At 36.6% G+C, this 18,835-nt stretch overlaps 1 protein-coding gene across 1 annotated transcript in view; it reads right to left on the bottom strand.

Annotated features, from left to right (window-relative positions):
• Positions 1 to 18,835, bottom strand: part of LGR5 (leucine rich repeat containing G protein-coupled receptor 5) — an 87,648-nt gene that overhangs the window by 32,799 nt on the left and 36,014 nt on the right. Inside the window, exons 3-4 of the mRNA XM_085221325.1 lie at positions 6,488 to 6,559; positions 4,796 to 4,867 (exon numbers count right to left, since the gene is read on the bottom strand). Of these exons, the coding sequence (XP_085077451.1) occupies positions 4,796 to 4,867; positions 6,488 to 6,559 (144 nt within the window). The remainder of the gene's footprint in view (positions 1 to 4,795; positions 4,868 to 6,487; positions 6,560 to 18,835) is intronic.

Below are 18,835 nucleotides of genomic sequence, written 5' to 3'. Positions count from 1 at the left end.
GTTCTCCTGGGAGAATGTGATTTCATCGAAGTTGGTTGGTCTTTTAACTAAAAATCAGGATTATTAACACACAGAAAAAAAACCCTGTTTATAATGTTAACACTCTTGAAAAAAGGCTTTTTAGTTTTAAGACTGAACTGGAGGCATCTCGGAACTCTGTATTATCAAAGTCTTCAACTCCTTTTTCGGATTAAGAATTTCTTTTTAAAAGTCAAATGTTTAGAGACAGGAGAGAAAATGGATTTTTTATCTCCTTCTCCTGCAGGAGAAAAAAAATCCATTTTCTCACCTGTTCCAGCCAAGCAAACTATTAAGAACAGCCAAGATTATTTCTAGCTCAACTTTCATGTAAAAATGCATCATAAAGTGCTCTGCACATAGCAACGTGTCTTAAAAATAAAACTGAAGTGATATATAAATTCTATCAGAAAGTTAAACTTACTTATACTATTTTTTTTTAATCCTATGTTTGTAAAGACAAATCTGTGTGCTACACCAAATTCCAACTTTTCAGGTTTTCAGTGGAGAAAAAATGGGTTTATTTTTTCCTCTACAATTGTTTCCAGCGCTTTGGAAGAGGTACTGTCTTGTGTTCTGCTCTGTTTTCTACTACTAAAGTAGAAAACTAACTAAAGTTTTCTACTACTAAAACTTCTAAGTTTTACAGGAATTAAAACAAGTGTCATGTCTTACTGTAAATAATGCTTGTTTTTAAATATCCTTGATGACTGGTGTAGCATGGATAGTGACATAATCTATTCTTGATTATCATTTCTCTCTGACAATGAAATAGGAAAAGCTTCTTACTAACAAACAATGATTTCTAAACAAGAAAATAAACTGAATTAATCTGAATCTGTGGCATTCACTGCAAGGTGCTGCATTACAATAGCCCCAGTAAAAGAGCAGCAGAAGCTTCACTTCTCCATCAGCAGTGCCAATTAGACTTCCCTCCTTTATTTACTAAAATTTACAAATGAAGATCTCCAACTTACTAGTTGCTAATAGCATAAAATTTGTTTTAACATGCTCAGGGAAGAGATCTTAAAAAAATAATTTGTGCATCACTGCCTGCTTTATCAATCCTTCTTGTTCAAAAAATACTGAAATGTCAATTCTGGTACATAAGTGATCTCACTAGAAATAAAAATACCTATTTAAACAAATACTTAAATTCAGTTAAAACAGTTGGTCAGAAAGCAAGCTGATGATTAATAGGTATATTTCAAAAATAAATCAGTAAACCTACACAAAAGGCTTTTGGATTAAGCAGATATATTCAAAATCATTAAAAGCCTTCTTGATTTAAAAGCAGAGTGGAGATATTGGAGCTTTGGGAAACATAAAATCCAGAGACCATCTGCTTACAGTCAGTTCTACAGAAAAGTGAATAATAAAGGAGACAGCATTCAAGTGACACTTCAAACCCCGCTGCCAAGATCTAAGTTGTGACACCAGTCATTGTGTATTGGCTGTTTTCAGTCATGGAATTTGAGAACTTACTTTCCTCTTCTTGGCTTAACAGAAGCAAACATAATTTGAATTGTTAGGGCTAGTAAACCAGATAATCTGTATTCATGACAAATTTCAAAAGGAAATTATAGCCCACATAAAATGCTGAACATGGAGATAAACACAGCTGTGGGCCAGCATATTAAAATGGGAGGCATTACTTTCAGAACAGCCCTTGTATACATCTAATGTGCGTACACACAAAATTACATACATATTTATATAAAAATGATTTTAACGTAATCCTCTCCATATTCATTAACGTATCAAGGTGGTTAGTATGGATTGCCTCTCTACATGACTCCCTTCTTGGGTGAAAATACAAAAGGCAGTTCTAAGCCCTGTCATCAGTTTTCAGTTTTTTGCAGCTATGCTAACCTAAAGAAAAGGGTTAATGAGGCTTTCGAAAACCATGCCACCTGTTTAGTTAAACATAATAAACACAAGAAGTTGTTATCTTATAGAACCTGCCTTTGTGTAGGCTTTTAACCTCTTAATTACACCCTTGAAAAGACTGCTGCTATTTCAAAGGTTTCAAGAAATACTTCTATTGTAAATCAGAAACCAGTGCAAGAACCACTACGTGAGCAGAAAATTCCTAGACTGTAAGAAACAAGAAATTGAATCTATGCACACCTTTATCTGACAAGCACAACCCAGTTTAAGCAAACAAAAGAATAATAGTTTTTTTTCCCTCAAAAAGGTCTCTTTTGCCAGTGATCATCTTTCAGCTGATAGTAGCTTTTCTGTACAAACCCGTATCGTTCCATCTTAGGACTGCTACGCAGCTGTCTAAAAGTTTCTGCTGACCACCCCTATTCTCTGTCTGTCTCAATTTTGTCACAAAACATCAGCTCTTCACACAGACTACACACTGCAATTACGTTTGTTTCACTTCTTCAGCTTCTTCACTTATGGAAAAGAATATCTGCAGAAAAGAATGAGACTGTCATTTTGTTTGGAAACTGTACTGGAAATTCAACAGTCTCTTTCAGAGCAACAAAGGAACCCTTGTTTGCTTGGCTTATCGTGTTTTGGTCCAGAATGTGTATAGAATGATGTGATCTCAGCAAGATTTTTTTTTTGTTTGTTTAGTAGAAAGAAAATCTAATATAGTCAGTAGACCAGCATTTTCTCATGACTTTTTAAAAAGATCAAAGGAAAGAACTGCAACCTCAAAAGTATATGGCTAAGATATTTCAGTCTCTCTGGTCAATAAAGAAAAAAAGGTACAGACCAAATAACAATTTATAAGATAATTAATTCTTAAGGCTCTTTCACCTTTACAAACCTTAACGAATGCTTTGTATATTAAGGAGGTAAGTATTGTTCGAGACAGACATAAGAACCTGGGAGCTAAAGTAGTATAATGTGTGTCTGTGTATGGGTAAGTTATACACCGACGACAAAAGTTTGCTAGAAATTGATTCATTATTTGGATTTCATCGGAATTGAACGTGTGCAAAAGATGTGAACTTTCTGGTAGAACATCTTTATACACAAAAAAAAAGAGAACATTTTTAGCACAGTATGCTTCCCAATCAGTAGATCTCAGCTAATGTTTGTCTATGTCTGAAGAACATGCCTACTTTCAATCATCTAGAGATTTCATGCTGCTAATTCAAAGTTAGTGCATACTTTAGAAAATTTAGCCATCTTTTTTTCTTGTATGAAGTGACGATGAAATTCTGTGGATAATTCAGAAACAGAATTTATTCTGCATCCTACATGGAGACGGCAACAGTGGCCTTGTAATTGCAAAATGTGAACTCCAGGTGCAGCAGAAGGAACTAATGATAATCAATTGACTGAACAACAACATGGCAGATGGATTTCAGTACAGGTAGATGTAAAGTTAGGCCTATGAAGTGAAGGAAATTCCCACCTGTCAAGACAAAATCCTGAATAACTCTTAACATGCTAAGAAAATCATGTCTTGAAGTTGCAGTAAGTGTAAAAATTAAAGCTTAATGTTCAGTAACAGTTAAAACAATTAAACAAAATGAAGTTTGGGGGTTAGCAGGAAAACAAGTAACAAAAAATTTCCCTCTGTAAATCCAGGCTGTGCAAAAACTTTCAGTATTCTATGCAGGTCTTATTCCTCCTTGACTCATCTCAAACAAAATATAGAAGAGCTGAAAAAAAGTTCAGTAAAGAATAACAAGGATGACCGGATGAAGGGAATAGCTTCCACATGAGAAACAATTCAACAGTTGTAACCATTGGAGATAGGACAGAGGTACATAAAATCTAGGATATCTCAATAAGGAACAGCTGTTTATACCTTCTAGAGTCTGCACCTATTAGCATCTACTACCATCAAATGTGATAGTAAATTCCAAGCAAACAAAAAAAGGTATCTCATCACAGAGTTAGCTGATCAGCAGATATGCTGCTATGGAAAATAATGGGCGTTACATTAGCTCAAGCAGCAATTGTACAAGCTCACAGAAGAAAATCCTCTAAGAGCTATCAAGTTCAAAGAAGCCGCTCAGCAAGTCCTTGAGCGCCAAGCTTTGGCAGTTGGGACAGTTTACCAAGGGAGTATTATTTTATTTTTCACCTGAGCTTTTATTTTCCTTCAGTATCTGCTATTGAAGGTCTAATAGGGCTAGATCAGCTTTTAGCATGATGTGGTACAACCATTGTTAAATCATGAGGCAGAAGCACATCAAAATAATTTCATTCATACCATAGAGCAGCCAATCCTCACTCCTAGTCTAGGAAATCTGGCAGGAGTTCTGTTAAAACTGGAGCTTGTGGACTGAGTCAGCATGACCCAGTCAAGAACTATAAATATGGAGATCTGCCTGTAGCACAGAATATAATTAAGTGTCCTCCAGTTTGTTTCATGAGCTAATAGTATTTTCCACATTGCTTAAAAAGAAAAAATTAAATGAAAAAAAAAATCAAGGGTGTTATTTGGGATTCCTTCTTTTCCCTTGTAAAGAGCCTTAACAAGAAGTCATGGGAAAGACCGATGCTCCGTTGACCGTATTCTTCTTGACAGACAGAACATATTGCAGAGCAAGGAATGTCTTCTCAGATGGTGAACTAATTTATAACACTGCAAGAAAGCCGCCAGTGTCAGTAAATTACTGGAATGAAATCAGTCACTTTTGATTTTTAACTGAGAGTACAATTCTCTTGAAAAGCATTTCAGAGTGATTTAAAAGAAGAAATAGGTTCAAGATATTACTGAGCAATATAACAGGTAATTAATAGGTAATCTTATATGTTATTGTTAATACAACCTCACTGTTGATTTACCAAATATACTTACAGAGACTGCAGGCTGCGCAAGTTCTGGAGTGCTTCAGTAGGAACCTGGCGTAGTTGGTTATTCTGCAGCATTCTACATTTTGAGTAGCACAAAAAAACAAAACAAAACAAAACAAAAAAGAACAGAATCAACACGGTAAAGGTATTTTTTTCTACTGCAAATCTTCTTCTAAGCTAACCTCCTTTGTACTGGTTTTAGTTCAAGAATACAAGCACAGAAACAGTCTACACAAATGCTCCGTTCTCCTCGCTCCTTTCAAAATGCTCATTCTCTCTCTTCAAAGCAAACGATTACATGCAGTACATTAGCTCTGTTAACACGTCAGCTTTAAGCAGGATTTTCAAAGTAGGTGAGGAAGTTAACAGATGAAACCTTACTTGCTTTTGAGAGAGCTTGAGCTCCTAATTGCCTCCAGTGATTATGAAATTGTCATCCGCATGTACTGATTTCTTTTTCCTTCTGCAGTACTTCTGTTTCTTACTCTGATAAAGTTCTGACAGACCGACTCTTGAAATTCTCACTTAAGAAAAAGCTACTATGGCCAACACCATTTTTAACTGTATGAGCAGTTTATGATTTAGTTTGTATAAATTTGTCTCAGTAAGAACTGCTGAAAATTTCCCAGTGAAATCAGTTTTCTCAAAAGGAAGTTTGTTAGCAATGACCTGATAAATTTATTTTCTGAGGCTGTCACATGATCTAGCTTGCGAAGACAGAAAAATCTTTTTAAATTTCAGTAGAAACTTTTCTTACCTTAGAATACATTTTCACTCAAACTGCCTAACATCCCTGTTCAGACCAACTTCTCCATTTATAGAAGGATTTTATCTGGGTAACACTGGAATAGTGCGTGTCTTCAAAATGAAGCATACTCAGTGGGACATTGTAAGTGAAATCCTTTTTGGCAGGCTTGACGCTCTGTAGGCCAACAAGAGTTACATCTGCCCAACTTAAGAGTAGATGGAATGGGTAGCTCTTTGTACTTCTTTCCCACCTAATATCTTTGCAGTAAAGCTCAGTATGCTTTTATAGTAGCATCTGGCTTGGCTTGACACTGCCTAAGAGGTTGGCGTTCTTGCAAATAAAAAAATTCCTCTGAACTGAAGGAAAAGATCCCCTTTTACAGATATACAGTGACTTTTGGCCTGCTAATAGTTTTAGTGACTGTATATGTCGTCTCACTACTTCATTTTAGTCATTTTCTTAATAACTTATCTTAATTAGATTACAAAGAACAAGATACAAAATAAGAACTAGTTGTAAATTGCGGCATGTTTTACAATAATGATTTCCCTCCCATCTCTCAAGAAAAGGAAAAGGCAGTATACCCCCACTTCTGTGTGATCATGAAAAATCCAAAGGTGTTTAGGCCTGAATGCAGAACTTTTGAGACAACTAAAGAAACTATGAACTGAACCAATTTTTACCTTTGATATTGTACAGAGACATCTACTTGATGAGCAAGTTGTTTTTAGAATGCAATTAATGCCTTCTAATCCTTGTGTTTAGGATATTTTCTTTATGAAAAAACAAAGATTTAATGACGTTCATATGTATCTTCACTTCAACTGAATTGTTCAAAATGAGCTGATCAAAATATGTAATTTACTTGATCAAAACTTCACTGGTTAATTAGTTCCCTGGAGCATTTAGGAAATCAGAAATATATCAAACAACACACAGTTTACTTACAGCACTTTAAGACTGAAAAGGCCAGCAAATGCTCCCTTAGGAATGTATGTCAAGCCATTTCCTGCAAGACGTCTGCAAAGTTTGAAAAAGGGAAAGAAAAAAGGAGTGAATACTTTTTCCCTTCATGTGGAATTAATTTGGTTGCTAAAAAGTGTAACACAGCTATGTTTGAAACACTGATGCCAGAGGTAGTAGTAAAAGAGCCTTGTTTTGTCATTAATATACTTTTAAAAGCAAAATATCAAGAGGAGCTCTTAACTGTATAGTTGATTTACTGACAGCTGGACTGCAGAGACAAAATGCAAGTTCATTATAAATCAAGATTATGGCTTAAAATGGACAATTAATTCTTTGTAGTTCTCTTTTTAAGCACTAGAACAACCTCAGTAACTAAAATACAGAAACACTAACAATAATTAGCATCAGGAGATTTACAGGCATACACTTTTGGAATTGTGTATATATGATGTCTGTGCACATTTAACTCAGCTGCATTAACTCATTTCTACATAATATCAAAATATATCCACATAGTAAAGAATAAAGTTCATTTTACAATAACAATACCCCAAACTTCTCTGCTGGTGGCATGACAGTGTATTTGCTAAAATTTGTAGGTTTTTTTTCCCTAATTCTTTTGTACACTTCTTCTCAGAATGCCTCAGAATACTTTACAGACTGAGGAAAGTACAACAAATATCTCTGTAAAGTATGATACTCTGATAAAAAGAAATTAAAAAATAGAAGTATTATGTAGGATTTGTTCCTGTGGAAGACAGTCTTCATAGGTTGCACTGAAAGTAATGCCTCCTATTTATTTCCACTGAAAGTACTACAGAGAGCAAAATAGACTATTTGATAGAGCAAATTCTCAACTACGAAACATTATTTTTCCACATAGTTATGACCATTAACTCTGCATTTTTACCAACGATGAAAAAGAGCCTGCATGCTGTGCTTGTAACAGTCTGCACCAGCAGAGGTGCCCCACTGTCACTGTTGCCACTGCTGAAATGCAGCACCCGCCATCTCACTCTGCTCACAACAGCTGCTTCCTCTCCATAAATGTTCAGCAAGTGGCGATGAATGTCAGTGGGTACCATTCTTTCAGCATGGAAGAATTCACTGGCACCCCTTTGCTTCATATGTACTTCCATATCAGATGCCCTTGTGTCAGGCTGCTGCTCTGCTGCCATCTGTTGCATGGCAACAAAATGTAATAGAATATTGGTGGGAAGATTCAACCAGTACTGCCATACCACCAATGTGCACATCTGATGTCATGGGCCAATATAATAAAATAGGAGGCACTGTCTTTGGGAGCAGCCCTCATATTTTTGATGTGAAGTGCCATTGGTATGTTCCTCAGCAGTGGAACTTCAGAGCATCTTGCATTTACCCTCCTGACATTGCAGTTCAACAGGAATGTGCCATGATACCTCTTCCAGCACTGGAAAACTGACTGGTTGGGGTGAGAGTCAAGTTACTGTGTGTCAGTAGAACCCTGCGTACTGCTCTTGGATGGCCGTAACTGTGGGTTGATATGATTTGATCACCCTATTTGCATACCAAGTGAAGCCAAGTAGAATTACTTGAAATTTCTCATCAGTTAAGATATTGTACATCAAAATTGCAGTTAGCACAGGCCAGCTGATGTGGTGACAGAGCTGACATTTGATTTGGCATTTGACCCCTTAGGAAAGACCAGAGCATGAATTCCATCAAATGCCTTGTGCTGCCAGAGGGGAACCTATAGCACTGAAGTAGGCACCAGAGTTTCTAATCCTGTTCGTAGAAAGTGCCAGGTGCTTGGAACTGTAATCCCAAAGACCCAGCACTGACTGTTCTTAAACTTCATCTTCCTTTGAAGCTTATTTACCCCATGATAATTACAGAGCCCTGGGTTCACTTGCTCTTTAGACTTCTCTTCCACACAGAAAAATATTGGTCACAGTGGAAGTTGGCATCACTCTAGATGCCAACTCCAATGACTTTTCATGCATTTTAAATTTGGGGAAGGCATCTTCCCTGTGCGCACACAATTGCTGACTGGTGTGACCTTGCTCAGAGAGCGAAGTTCTGTTTTGCAGAGCTCACTAAGATAGAGCCACTGAGCTCATTGCTCATATGAGATGCACCGGGGTCTGAGGTTCAGGCATCTGAGACCTGGGTATGTGCACCTGCACTCCAGCAGGCAGATCAGTGAGCAGAACCTGGCACACACTTGCATACAAAGAAGCACTCAGCGGCCAAGCTGACTTTATTTTAATGTGTGAAAGGCTCCTGCAGCTTCATCTTTCATTCTGGATGGAAAGGAATGGCAATGACTGTTGGGCTGCTACTGGATAAATCAGGCGTATAGTAGAGTAGGCACTTGTTCTCTGAAAGCAAATGCAGTTTGTGGATTATATACCAGCAGAAGTTAGAAATCTCTCTAATGCTGATCTCAGTTTACTATACAGAGTTTTGGAAAGTCTACAAAATATTTAACCCTCTCAGCCTTTTGTACTGTTATTTTACTGATACAACTGATACGACTGAACTCTAGTCTTAGACATGAACCAGAAGAGACTATAAAATTTTACTGAAAAAAAGAGTAGGCGCAGGTGGGAAGAAAGGGAGGGAAGAGTTAGCTTGGATGTCATGGGGAAGTTCTTTACAGAGAGAGTGGTGAGGTGCTGGCACAGGCTGCCCAGACAGCTTGTGGATGCCCCGTTCCTGGAGGTGTTCAAGGCCAGACTGGATGGGGCCCTGGGCAGCCTGGTCTAGCATTGAATGTGGAGGTTGGTGGCCCTGCATGTGGCAGGGGGGATGGAGATTCATGGCCCTTGAGGTCCCTTCCAACCCTGGCCATTCTGTGCTGAGGTTTCCACTTACTAAAAGTGTCTCACTTAGTATCATGGAGAGTTCAATAAACTGAACTAATATCTCCAAAGACTCAAGCTGGCACTGTCAGGGTACCATCCTGTCTTAAAGAGTGGCTGTGTTGCAATAAATTTCACAGCTCTTGCAAAGCAAACTAGCAGACACACTACATGTTCATATTGCTTCTCGGATCTGAAATATTCTTTATTTAAAAGGTTAGCTAAGAAAATTAGAGCTCTTTAAGCACTCTGGTATGGGAAGCATGCTCCTCCCTGCTTTAAATGCAGCATTGTGGTAATGTAATTGTGACACTAACCAGCTTTTTTTGTTTCAGTGTGTAATACTGACTCTAGATTAACAAGAAGTCTTTCTGTGGTAAGCCTTAATGCTTGGCCATTTTTTTTGGAAAATGGACAGTCATAATTTTTAAAATGGTTTTATGGAACCTGTAATATATAACTAATAGACAGAAAGAAATACCTATGCACAGAGAAATTCACATACATATGGCTATATGGCTCATGGGCATTCAGCACATTTTTAATGAGACTGTACTGCAGAAAGTTATATTTACTTTTCCATTATCTTTTTTTCTCTGTTTCCTTCTGTTGTCAGTTGTTGTGAACAAAAATCTGTCTCTAAACTGTTACCATTTTTATTACAATGCCCATTTGAATTATCCAGCCACCCACAACCACCATTAGAGCATTACCCATCTACACAGCCCCAGCTTCACCATTCAGAGGAATATCTGAAGTTGACAAACAGCTATAAGCAAAGAATGCTGTTCCTGAGCTATTTGCTGAGCTATCATTTGAATGATAGTTATCTGCACATTTAAAGTGAGATGTAATTCCTCCCACCTTTTTTTTCTTTTTTCCCCTTTTTTCAGATTCCAAATCTCATTTTGTATTCTGTTTCTTTTCCTGTTAGATCACAACTTCTCAATTATAGAATATCTTGTCAATTAAATGTCTTTTCATTTATTAAAAGTCCACTTTAGACAGTGGAAACCACATGTTAATCTTCTATTTCATAAGCAGAGCTTCTGTGTTTGCGCCTTATGAGCTTTTCAAGCCCTGGGTCATTCTTTTAGCTCTGCTTTGATTATTTTTCAGTTTGGAAAGAGCTCTAACTGATTTTGTAGACAGTGCTTACTGTCCTTATATATGACTCTCCCCTGCTTATGTAGCAGAGGATCATGTTTATCACGTATAGCCCATTATATTTCAGCAGAGGACAAAATTAAAGATATCACACATGCCAAAATAGATGTATGTCTGTGCAGCTCTCTTACCAAGCAAACTGACAGCATCAGAAAATGTAGACTTCTGGCAACATTCATTTTCTATATAATGATGATGTCTGACCTCCAGTTACCAAAGTAAATTCTTTCTCATGACATCCTTTTCATGATTTTCCATTGGATCCAAGTCAGGCAAACCACCTATCCATTCCCTGGATGCTCCATAAGACCACTTCTGAACACTGGCACAATAGCAGCATCTTCCCAGCCCTTTGGAATTCCCCGGCATTGTGGGATTTGGAAAAAATCAGCAGTAATGATTCATTGGGCTCATTGTTTAATTCTTTCAATATTCTTGGATGGAAGTTAGCACACCAGTTATTTAAGACATACTGCAAAGCTCATTAAATTTGGCTTATTTGTTCCCAACCATTTTAATACCTTCCTTCTGGATTTTTTTCTTGCTATTGCTGTGTTTCTATTCTCAGTCTTGGCATAGGGGAAAATAAATCCCCTTGTTGACTCTACAGGTATCTATCAAGCATCTGTCAGGGTTTACTCATCTCCATATCAGGGATTTTGTTTTCCATTACCCTAAGCTATTTCAGGGAAGCTGCCCAGTACTTTTACTGAACTTTGGATGGACTCTGGGTAGTGATTTCAGTCTGGATAGGTAAATATTGCTTTCCCTGAATAGATGAGGATGGACATCCTATCTGTTCCTACAGTTTAGCATTTAGTTAATGATTTCTGAGAGGAGGAATAAACTAGCTTTTTCATAACACTTACATAACCAAATGGCTGGCTTCTACTGTTAGAAGAACTCTAAATTTCAGTTTTTAAAAATAAATTCTTTTCCAGCATTTCTGAGAGTTATTATTTTAGAAATATCACACTAAACTAATTCAGTCTCAAAGTTATCGTATCTCTAATGAAAAGATAATCAAAAAAGTCAGTATTGCTGATTTTGGATAGCATATATCTAAAATAGCTATACTATTTTATAACTGGATTTAACTTACGCTGTTTCATTTCTTTTACTAATTAAGACAGAAATTAATGGCAGCTGGAAAACGTATGGGGATGTGTCACTGTATGCTTCTCTTGATGCCTGCTATTTGAGACTCTTGAAGACAAGATACTGGGATACTTTTGGCAGTGGCAAAGGCTGAATTTCTATACTACTGCATATCTCTTTCTAAAAGATGTAAAATAAATGAGCTGACAGAAAAGCATATTGCTTCTATCTTTTCAAGTGGCAACAATTTATGAAGTATGTTTCAACACAGTTCAGCCCAGCTGGCAATCTCTACTTGGTGTTGGAATTGCTACAGTGCTTCAGGTCAGGTTCCTGGTCTTGCTCAGATCTAAGAAAAGGCATATATGGTGTCTCCTGTGAGCTTTGTTCATCTGTGCATCTCTTTTTTACATTCTGACATCTCTTGCAGTGACACAATTCTGAGAAATGGTCATCCCCAACTCAGAAGAACAATCCTAAGACAGCACAACTGATGAAACATCCATAGAAAGTTCTAAAAAAGATCAGAAAATTCTTGTTTTCCTTCTACTTTTGCTCATGTCTAAAAAGAACGGATTCATTCCTCAGAAAGAAGCAGATAAACATAAAGTTGTGACTGGACACAATCAAGTATTTCCATTATATTTCTAGAACAAGATTTTTTTTCACTGACTCAAAATTGCTTTGTGCTTGTATGTTTTCAGCATTGAAAGAAACTTTGCCTGGCACCAAGCCTCTCCTCTTACCTACTGGAAAGGGAGGTGAATTTGAAACACCAAAAAATCTGCATAGTAATTGAACTGTGGCACTTAATAAAGAAAGCACCTTTTCAGTAGCCATTAGAAACTGTTGCAAACCTAACCAAGCTACTTCTCACAGTCTGCAGCAGGCAGTCAGAGTAAGACGGGGGCAAGGGCTGCTTTTTGTCTTTGTCCATGGTAAGATCTAGTTCAACAAATGCTGAACAAGCACCCGTAAAGTGCATTTCAAAATCTCATACTACCAAAACTGTAGGAAAGAGATGAAAGGAAGATAGTAGTCTCATTGGGAAATAGCATACATTTATATTAATTAACATTCATGCTGTATTCTAAGAGGATTAACACAAATTTTTCCTGAACAAATTACTGTTCAAGTCTTGCAAGGTGAAGAAATGCAGAAGAGTAAATGTTGTTATGGATCTTGGTATGGCTCAACATATAGCAGGAATAAGCAGTACAAGAGTAAAGCTCTTCTATTAAGAAATGAGAAGTCTGTTCTAATTCTTACACTGAATGAGCACTGTTATGTAGAACTCCATTACATTCAACTTTATGGTAAATATATTGGACAATATATAAAGGGCATATTGAACAGTATATTAAAGGAGAATATATGTCCTTTTGTACAGACTGAGTTACATATCATAGATATTAAAGACCCCCTAATCACTTGTGTTGCATTATATTTAATCACTCCATATGCTATTTGCTTACATGTATTGCAATATTCAATATCTGAGTGCAACTCAAAATCATCTGTCAACTATGAAAATATATTGAGCTATATCTACAGAAATAATTTCCTGCCATCATGCATTTATCTCCCTTTGACTCTGCATTTTACTTCTGATCATTATTTTGCTGATTGTATTTGAGAAATGAGAACAAGAACTGCATATACTAAGAGAATGCTGGTATGAATTTGGCCATATCTACATATATATAAATTACATTTAAAGATGGGTAGTTCACCATCAGTAATGTTACAACTCAATGAATTTTATGCTTGCCTGTTTTCCTTGAAAACAAGTTTAATTTCCTTATTTGCTACATTAATTCTGCAGTTAACAAAATCTCCAGACAGAAAATTGAAAAAGAATTATACAGACAAACCTAGAAACTGGTGATAGAAATTTTTGTTTTTGCAAATAAAAATTAGAAGTGTAGAAAACCTGAGAGGGTGAAAAATCCCCACAGTTGGGCCAGTTCTGCTGCTCCATGGTACCAACCTTGCCAAATTTGGTGCCACATAGAAAATTTCCTTAATATTTATGAAATTGTAGTCTATCTCTTTTATACCTACAGATCTATACAGATAAATTTGCCTTTGTAATTTAAAATTTCTTTCTAAAAACCTGATCCTCCTCTTCAGCTGCCATAATTGTTCTCAGTAACTGATAAGTGGTGAAATCTCATTCCCATTGATGTCTGCGAAAAAATTTGCACTGATGTAAGCAGAAATTGGATTCATAACTGCATCATGTCTCAGTATCATATCTGACAGCAATTCACTTCTCCTAGGAGTAATTTTTGGAGAAACAATGTAGAAGCATAACATGAAAATATATATTTCCATTTTTTTTTTTTCCTAAAAATCTTGTTCTGAGTTTAAAAAATATAGCTCCTGTTCAGGGAAGAATTGCTCACATTAAATTGCTTGCTTCGATTTTGTTTCCTGTCAAACTAACCAAAGACAGACATGAACACAACACATACACTGTATACACCTTTAGTTTATATAAATGTACAGTCAATATATATTTCTATGATAATTAGCTTTCCTCAGTTTATATATGCGTATCTATACGTAGTATATATAGTTTATCTATACGTAGATAAAATGTTCTTGCTTATTAGATCAAAATAGTTCTGACAACATGGATACTAATCAAGAACATATGCAAAGTCAATTAAAATTTGAGATATGAGTTTGATTTTTTTAATGATTATTCTTGGGCCAATGCTACAGAAATTTATGAATTCATTGGTGAATAATTACTGTGTTAATTATTAATTAATTAATGGATGATATCAGCATATATTTTTCAAAATGTTTTTATGGAATTACTTTGCTAGACTAAGAATTTAAATGTTATTGTGTATTTTAATTATCTTTTTATATTTCAATCTGTCATGTTAATTAAAACTGTAATCACAGTAATATAAAAAGTAGGTCAAATGATATATTAAAAAAATGCGATGATCAGAGAGATCAAAGAACAAAATATAAAGATGCTCTCCTTTCCTTAAGAAAGCAGGAGGGGAGTGTGCAAATCATTATTGTGCTGTATATTACATTTATTGCTGCTTACAATTTTGTTGGAAATTCAAATATAACACAGTCTGCTCCTGCTTTAGGGCCTAATTGCCTTTTAAAATGAGTGTGCCAAAATCTCAGAGGGTGTAAACTGGAATAACTCCAACTGACCTCGAGCAATTGGAATGAAATCAGTGTGTATTTGATCTTGAGTTGGCTTTCATAAAAGAGATCTTAGATTGCTGTCAGTTAAGGATGTGGTCTAAAATTTACTATTTCTCTTTCCACTTATAAAAAGGGAGGATTCTATCTGCACCTTGCACAATTCAGTACTGTGACCCTACAGTTTCTAAGGACAACTGACTGCTCCATTCATGCAGCTGCCCATGGCCAGTGCTGGGAACAATCTGCCTTGCTCTCAGCATTGCAGTGGCCAGTGCCTTACCAGAGGGCTCCAGTGGTGTCCTTTTATCACATAGCCAGGTACCTGCCCTCTGGCTTACAACACACTGAATTCCTAGGGTGCATGCCAATATTAGCCAGGAAATCCTATGTTGATTTACAGGATCAGATTCCAAAGTTACTTGCAGTAAGAGAAAGAATTTCACTTCCACTTTTGAAGAATGCTGTCACCAAATCACGGGTCTCAGAGTAATCTCAAATTTGTTAAATTTCCTTCCTCTGTGTTTCAATGTTGCAGTAAGATGAAACAACAAGTGGTAAGTTATATACATTACGTTTCCTACTTTTAGCCTTCAAAGTGCTGCTTACACTTTTGATACTGATACTGGGATAAATTATCATCACTGATAACAGGAATTGGTTGATACGTACTGTGAAATGAAGCACCACAATCAAAGAATCAATAACAAATTGTCTTCACTGTTTTGTCCTTGCTGTGCCATTGGCAAAGGACACAAATTGTGCAGTTCCAAATGTTGATGTTACAGCTTTTCTCCAGGTAGTACAATGAAACGATGCTAAAGAACTAGGGATAAATTACTTACTCCTGTTTGGAAATTCAAACAAACAAACAAACAAACAAACAAACAAACCCAAACTTAAGAACTGTGCTTAAAGAGATATAAATGTAATGCAGGCTGAATTCAGTGCTTGTAGTCCTAAAGTAAGTGAAAAGTAGAAGTGCGTATCGGAACTGTGCACTGCACTGAAACGAAGCAGTGAACAAACAGGCTGAACTTCCACTGACAAAAAGTAATTTCTGCATACTTGCTACTGCAGTACGTGCAGAATGTGTAAGACTTAAATTAAAAACCTGCCTCAGGATCTACAGAAATATAACACATTTAATAAAGTATAGCTTCATCTAAGTTAATTAAGTATAATTTTACTATCTGTATTGATCGCAAAACACAAAAAGCTCTTCCTGTGACTATTTGATAGCATAAACCAGTTCCTACTGAATATTGCTAGTAATAAATTACAGGTTCCAAGCAGTATGTACAAGTTACAAGCTGAAAATTCACTTTATCTCGCATTCAGTAAGAGCAATGCAGCAGCACTGATACACTGATAGTTTCTTGGATATCAGCATAGAACCTTCATTGTTCTTACTTGCACAAGTCTCCCTATTTTCACTTCTCTTTATCTTGATCCCCTCACTTCTTCCCTACTGCCCTTTCACACCACAGATGCACAGCAGTGTCAAGGCTGCTCCCTGAAATTTGTGTTAACATTTCAAGAATAACTGTCTGTCAGCACAATCCATTCTACAAGCAGTGCAAGCTGCTCTAATTTAGTAAGGCATTTGCCCTATTGTTTGTCTTCTTTTTGTTCCTCATCTTGTCATCATTGATAACAGAGCAAGAGGGGCAGTCTGGAGGGTGCCAAGATGACCCAGCCACACAGGGAAGTTCTTTGTTGTCCTTCAGCTTGGTGGCATCAAAGGGACAGAGACAAAGGCAGTGACAGCTCCAGAACCACCAGGGCTGTCATCTTGTAAATTAGGAATCTTCTGCATTTGGATCTGGTATTTTTTCTAGTAAATCAAAGCGACTGTGTAAAAGCTGGGGGTGAAAATGATTACAATTGCTTCCAATTGATTAACTTGATCAATATCTTCCCACTGTTTTTACTGTTGCACAGTCAATGACCGGTGCACTTCCCTCTATCAGGACTTCCGTGCCTCCCTGCAAAGCCACGGAGCCACAGCTCTGAGTTATCAACAAAGTCTGTCCCACAGTGATGGGATTTATGATGTGCCACAGCCATGTGCCACTGATAAATGCTGTGTACTGAGCACAGGGCATATCCCAAACAGATTGCCTCTGCATGTGTGCACGTATGAAGTGAAGACACTGAATTCAAAATTCATGTGAAGACACTGGATATCCAGGTCATGTGTCAGCTGGCGCACAGCACTGGAATTACACACGGGATGGGAAGTCATTTAGCAGGGAAAGTCATGAAACGTTCGCTGATGGAGATGGCACAAGCTGATTTCCATCAGGAACAGCAGCTGTAAAACCTGCTGTGCAAAACCCATAAAACTGCTGTTTAGCTGACATGAGAAGGACGTGTGTAGACAGTTTGAGACAGTAGATAAGACCTAGTTTTACTTTCACTGTGCACATCTGTTGTAGGTATTTTTACTTTTCTTTCTTTGGAGGTTTCTAAGACTATGCTGTTTCATCTTTGGGAAAGACTTTCAGCATCCCGTCCAAAGTGTGTTCAAGTAAATTAAGAGATTTCCCCACTTCCCCCAAAATGTTTTGGACTATAGCTGCAGCACTGTAATGTTTACTGCTAGCTTATACAACAGTAAAAATGTAGAACCAGTTTTCAGTGCTAGCCACAAAGTGCCTGTACCAGCACAAAAAGAAAGATGGTACACAACCCCAAGAGCCAGTGGTCTCAGTTTTCAATGACACAGAGCTGGCAGGGAAAATAACACCTGATTCTCACCAACAGCTTTGAAAACCTCTATGTAGGAAAACAGAGCAAACAGGAAGGGAAGTAAAAGGAAAATAGTAAATAAGAACAGATGATAATGGGTCATGCCTGGTTATTTAGATCTTCATTTTCATGTATACAGTGGTCTTTTAACTACTTCTGCAATGCAAAGGGATTTCCACACACATGATGGTGAGTTTCACATAATACATCTTTTTTGCACTGTATCTGTAATCTTGCTTGCTAGTATTAAAATGCATGATTAAAGTCACTTTTGCCTAAATAACTGATGTAATAATACTATGGGCAATGTGAAAAAACGTGGACTTTGGTTTCGATAAACTTGCCTGTAGCTGTACATAGCTTTGACGGTGTCTTTGTCTCTTGATCTTGTGAAACTGTCTTACTCTCTAGGTTGAATAAATGTAATAAAACAGTTCTGTTTTTTTTTTTTGTTTGTATGTTTTGTTTTTTTTGTTAGTTTTGCTAAAATGTCAATTCTGAGTTGCTGAAAAACTGCGAAGTACTATAAGAATCACTTGGAGATTTGCTCTTCTATGGAGTGTTCCTGCGTTTAAAATTGAAATAAAAGCCTCATATACGTTGTGTGCATGGGTGAGCGTGCATATATTTATCTGTATACATATATATATGTATCCATTTATGTGCGGAAATAACTAGCTGGAGATGTTTGTAGGTAGATCTGAATCATATCATTTTAAATTATTATTGGCTTTCTTCCTCACTCTTCACAGGTATATCAATTTATAAAATAAAACACTTTCAGGCACTGCTTTGAAGTGTTAGTGATCTCAAAATGATATGCTTACATTCAAATGTTGTTGTCTTAAAAAGTCCTAACCTACGTAATTCTATATATTTTTTAAAAAGCTTTTTTTTTTTTTTAATGCATTGCTGTAATTCACTGCTCTATTAATACAATTGTGCTAAATATATCATAGGATGACACAGATATAAAAAGACTCCACACAGGATTGAGTCTTGGGCTCAATAATACTGATAAATATCTGCAGTTATTTTGAATTTATAATTAAGAACTCTCCTTAATGGTGTTGTACAAGTCCATGCAGAGCAACTTGCTGATAATCTAGCAGCTGAAGCATAGATTTATTTCTTGGTGGGAGTTCCATCATGTGCATTTTAAGAAAAAATGATGATGGGTCTCAAAGGCCTGGAAAAAAAATCATTTTGAAAACAAAAGACCTTGCTGAAAACTAAACTTTTCAGGAGCTAGAGCAATTCAAAATACCACATCTTCCAAAATTTT

The sequence above is a fragment of the Meleagris gallopavo genome, chromosome 1 (genome assembly GCF_905368555.1).
Source record: "Meleagris gallopavo chromosome 1, MGAL_WU_HG_1.1, whole genome shotgun sequence".
NCBI classification, from domain to species: domain Eukaryota; kingdom Metazoa; phylum Chordata; class Aves; order Galliformes; family Phasianidae; genus Meleagris; species Meleagris gallopavo.
This window is presented reverse-complemented; position numbering and strand designations above follow the sequence as displayed.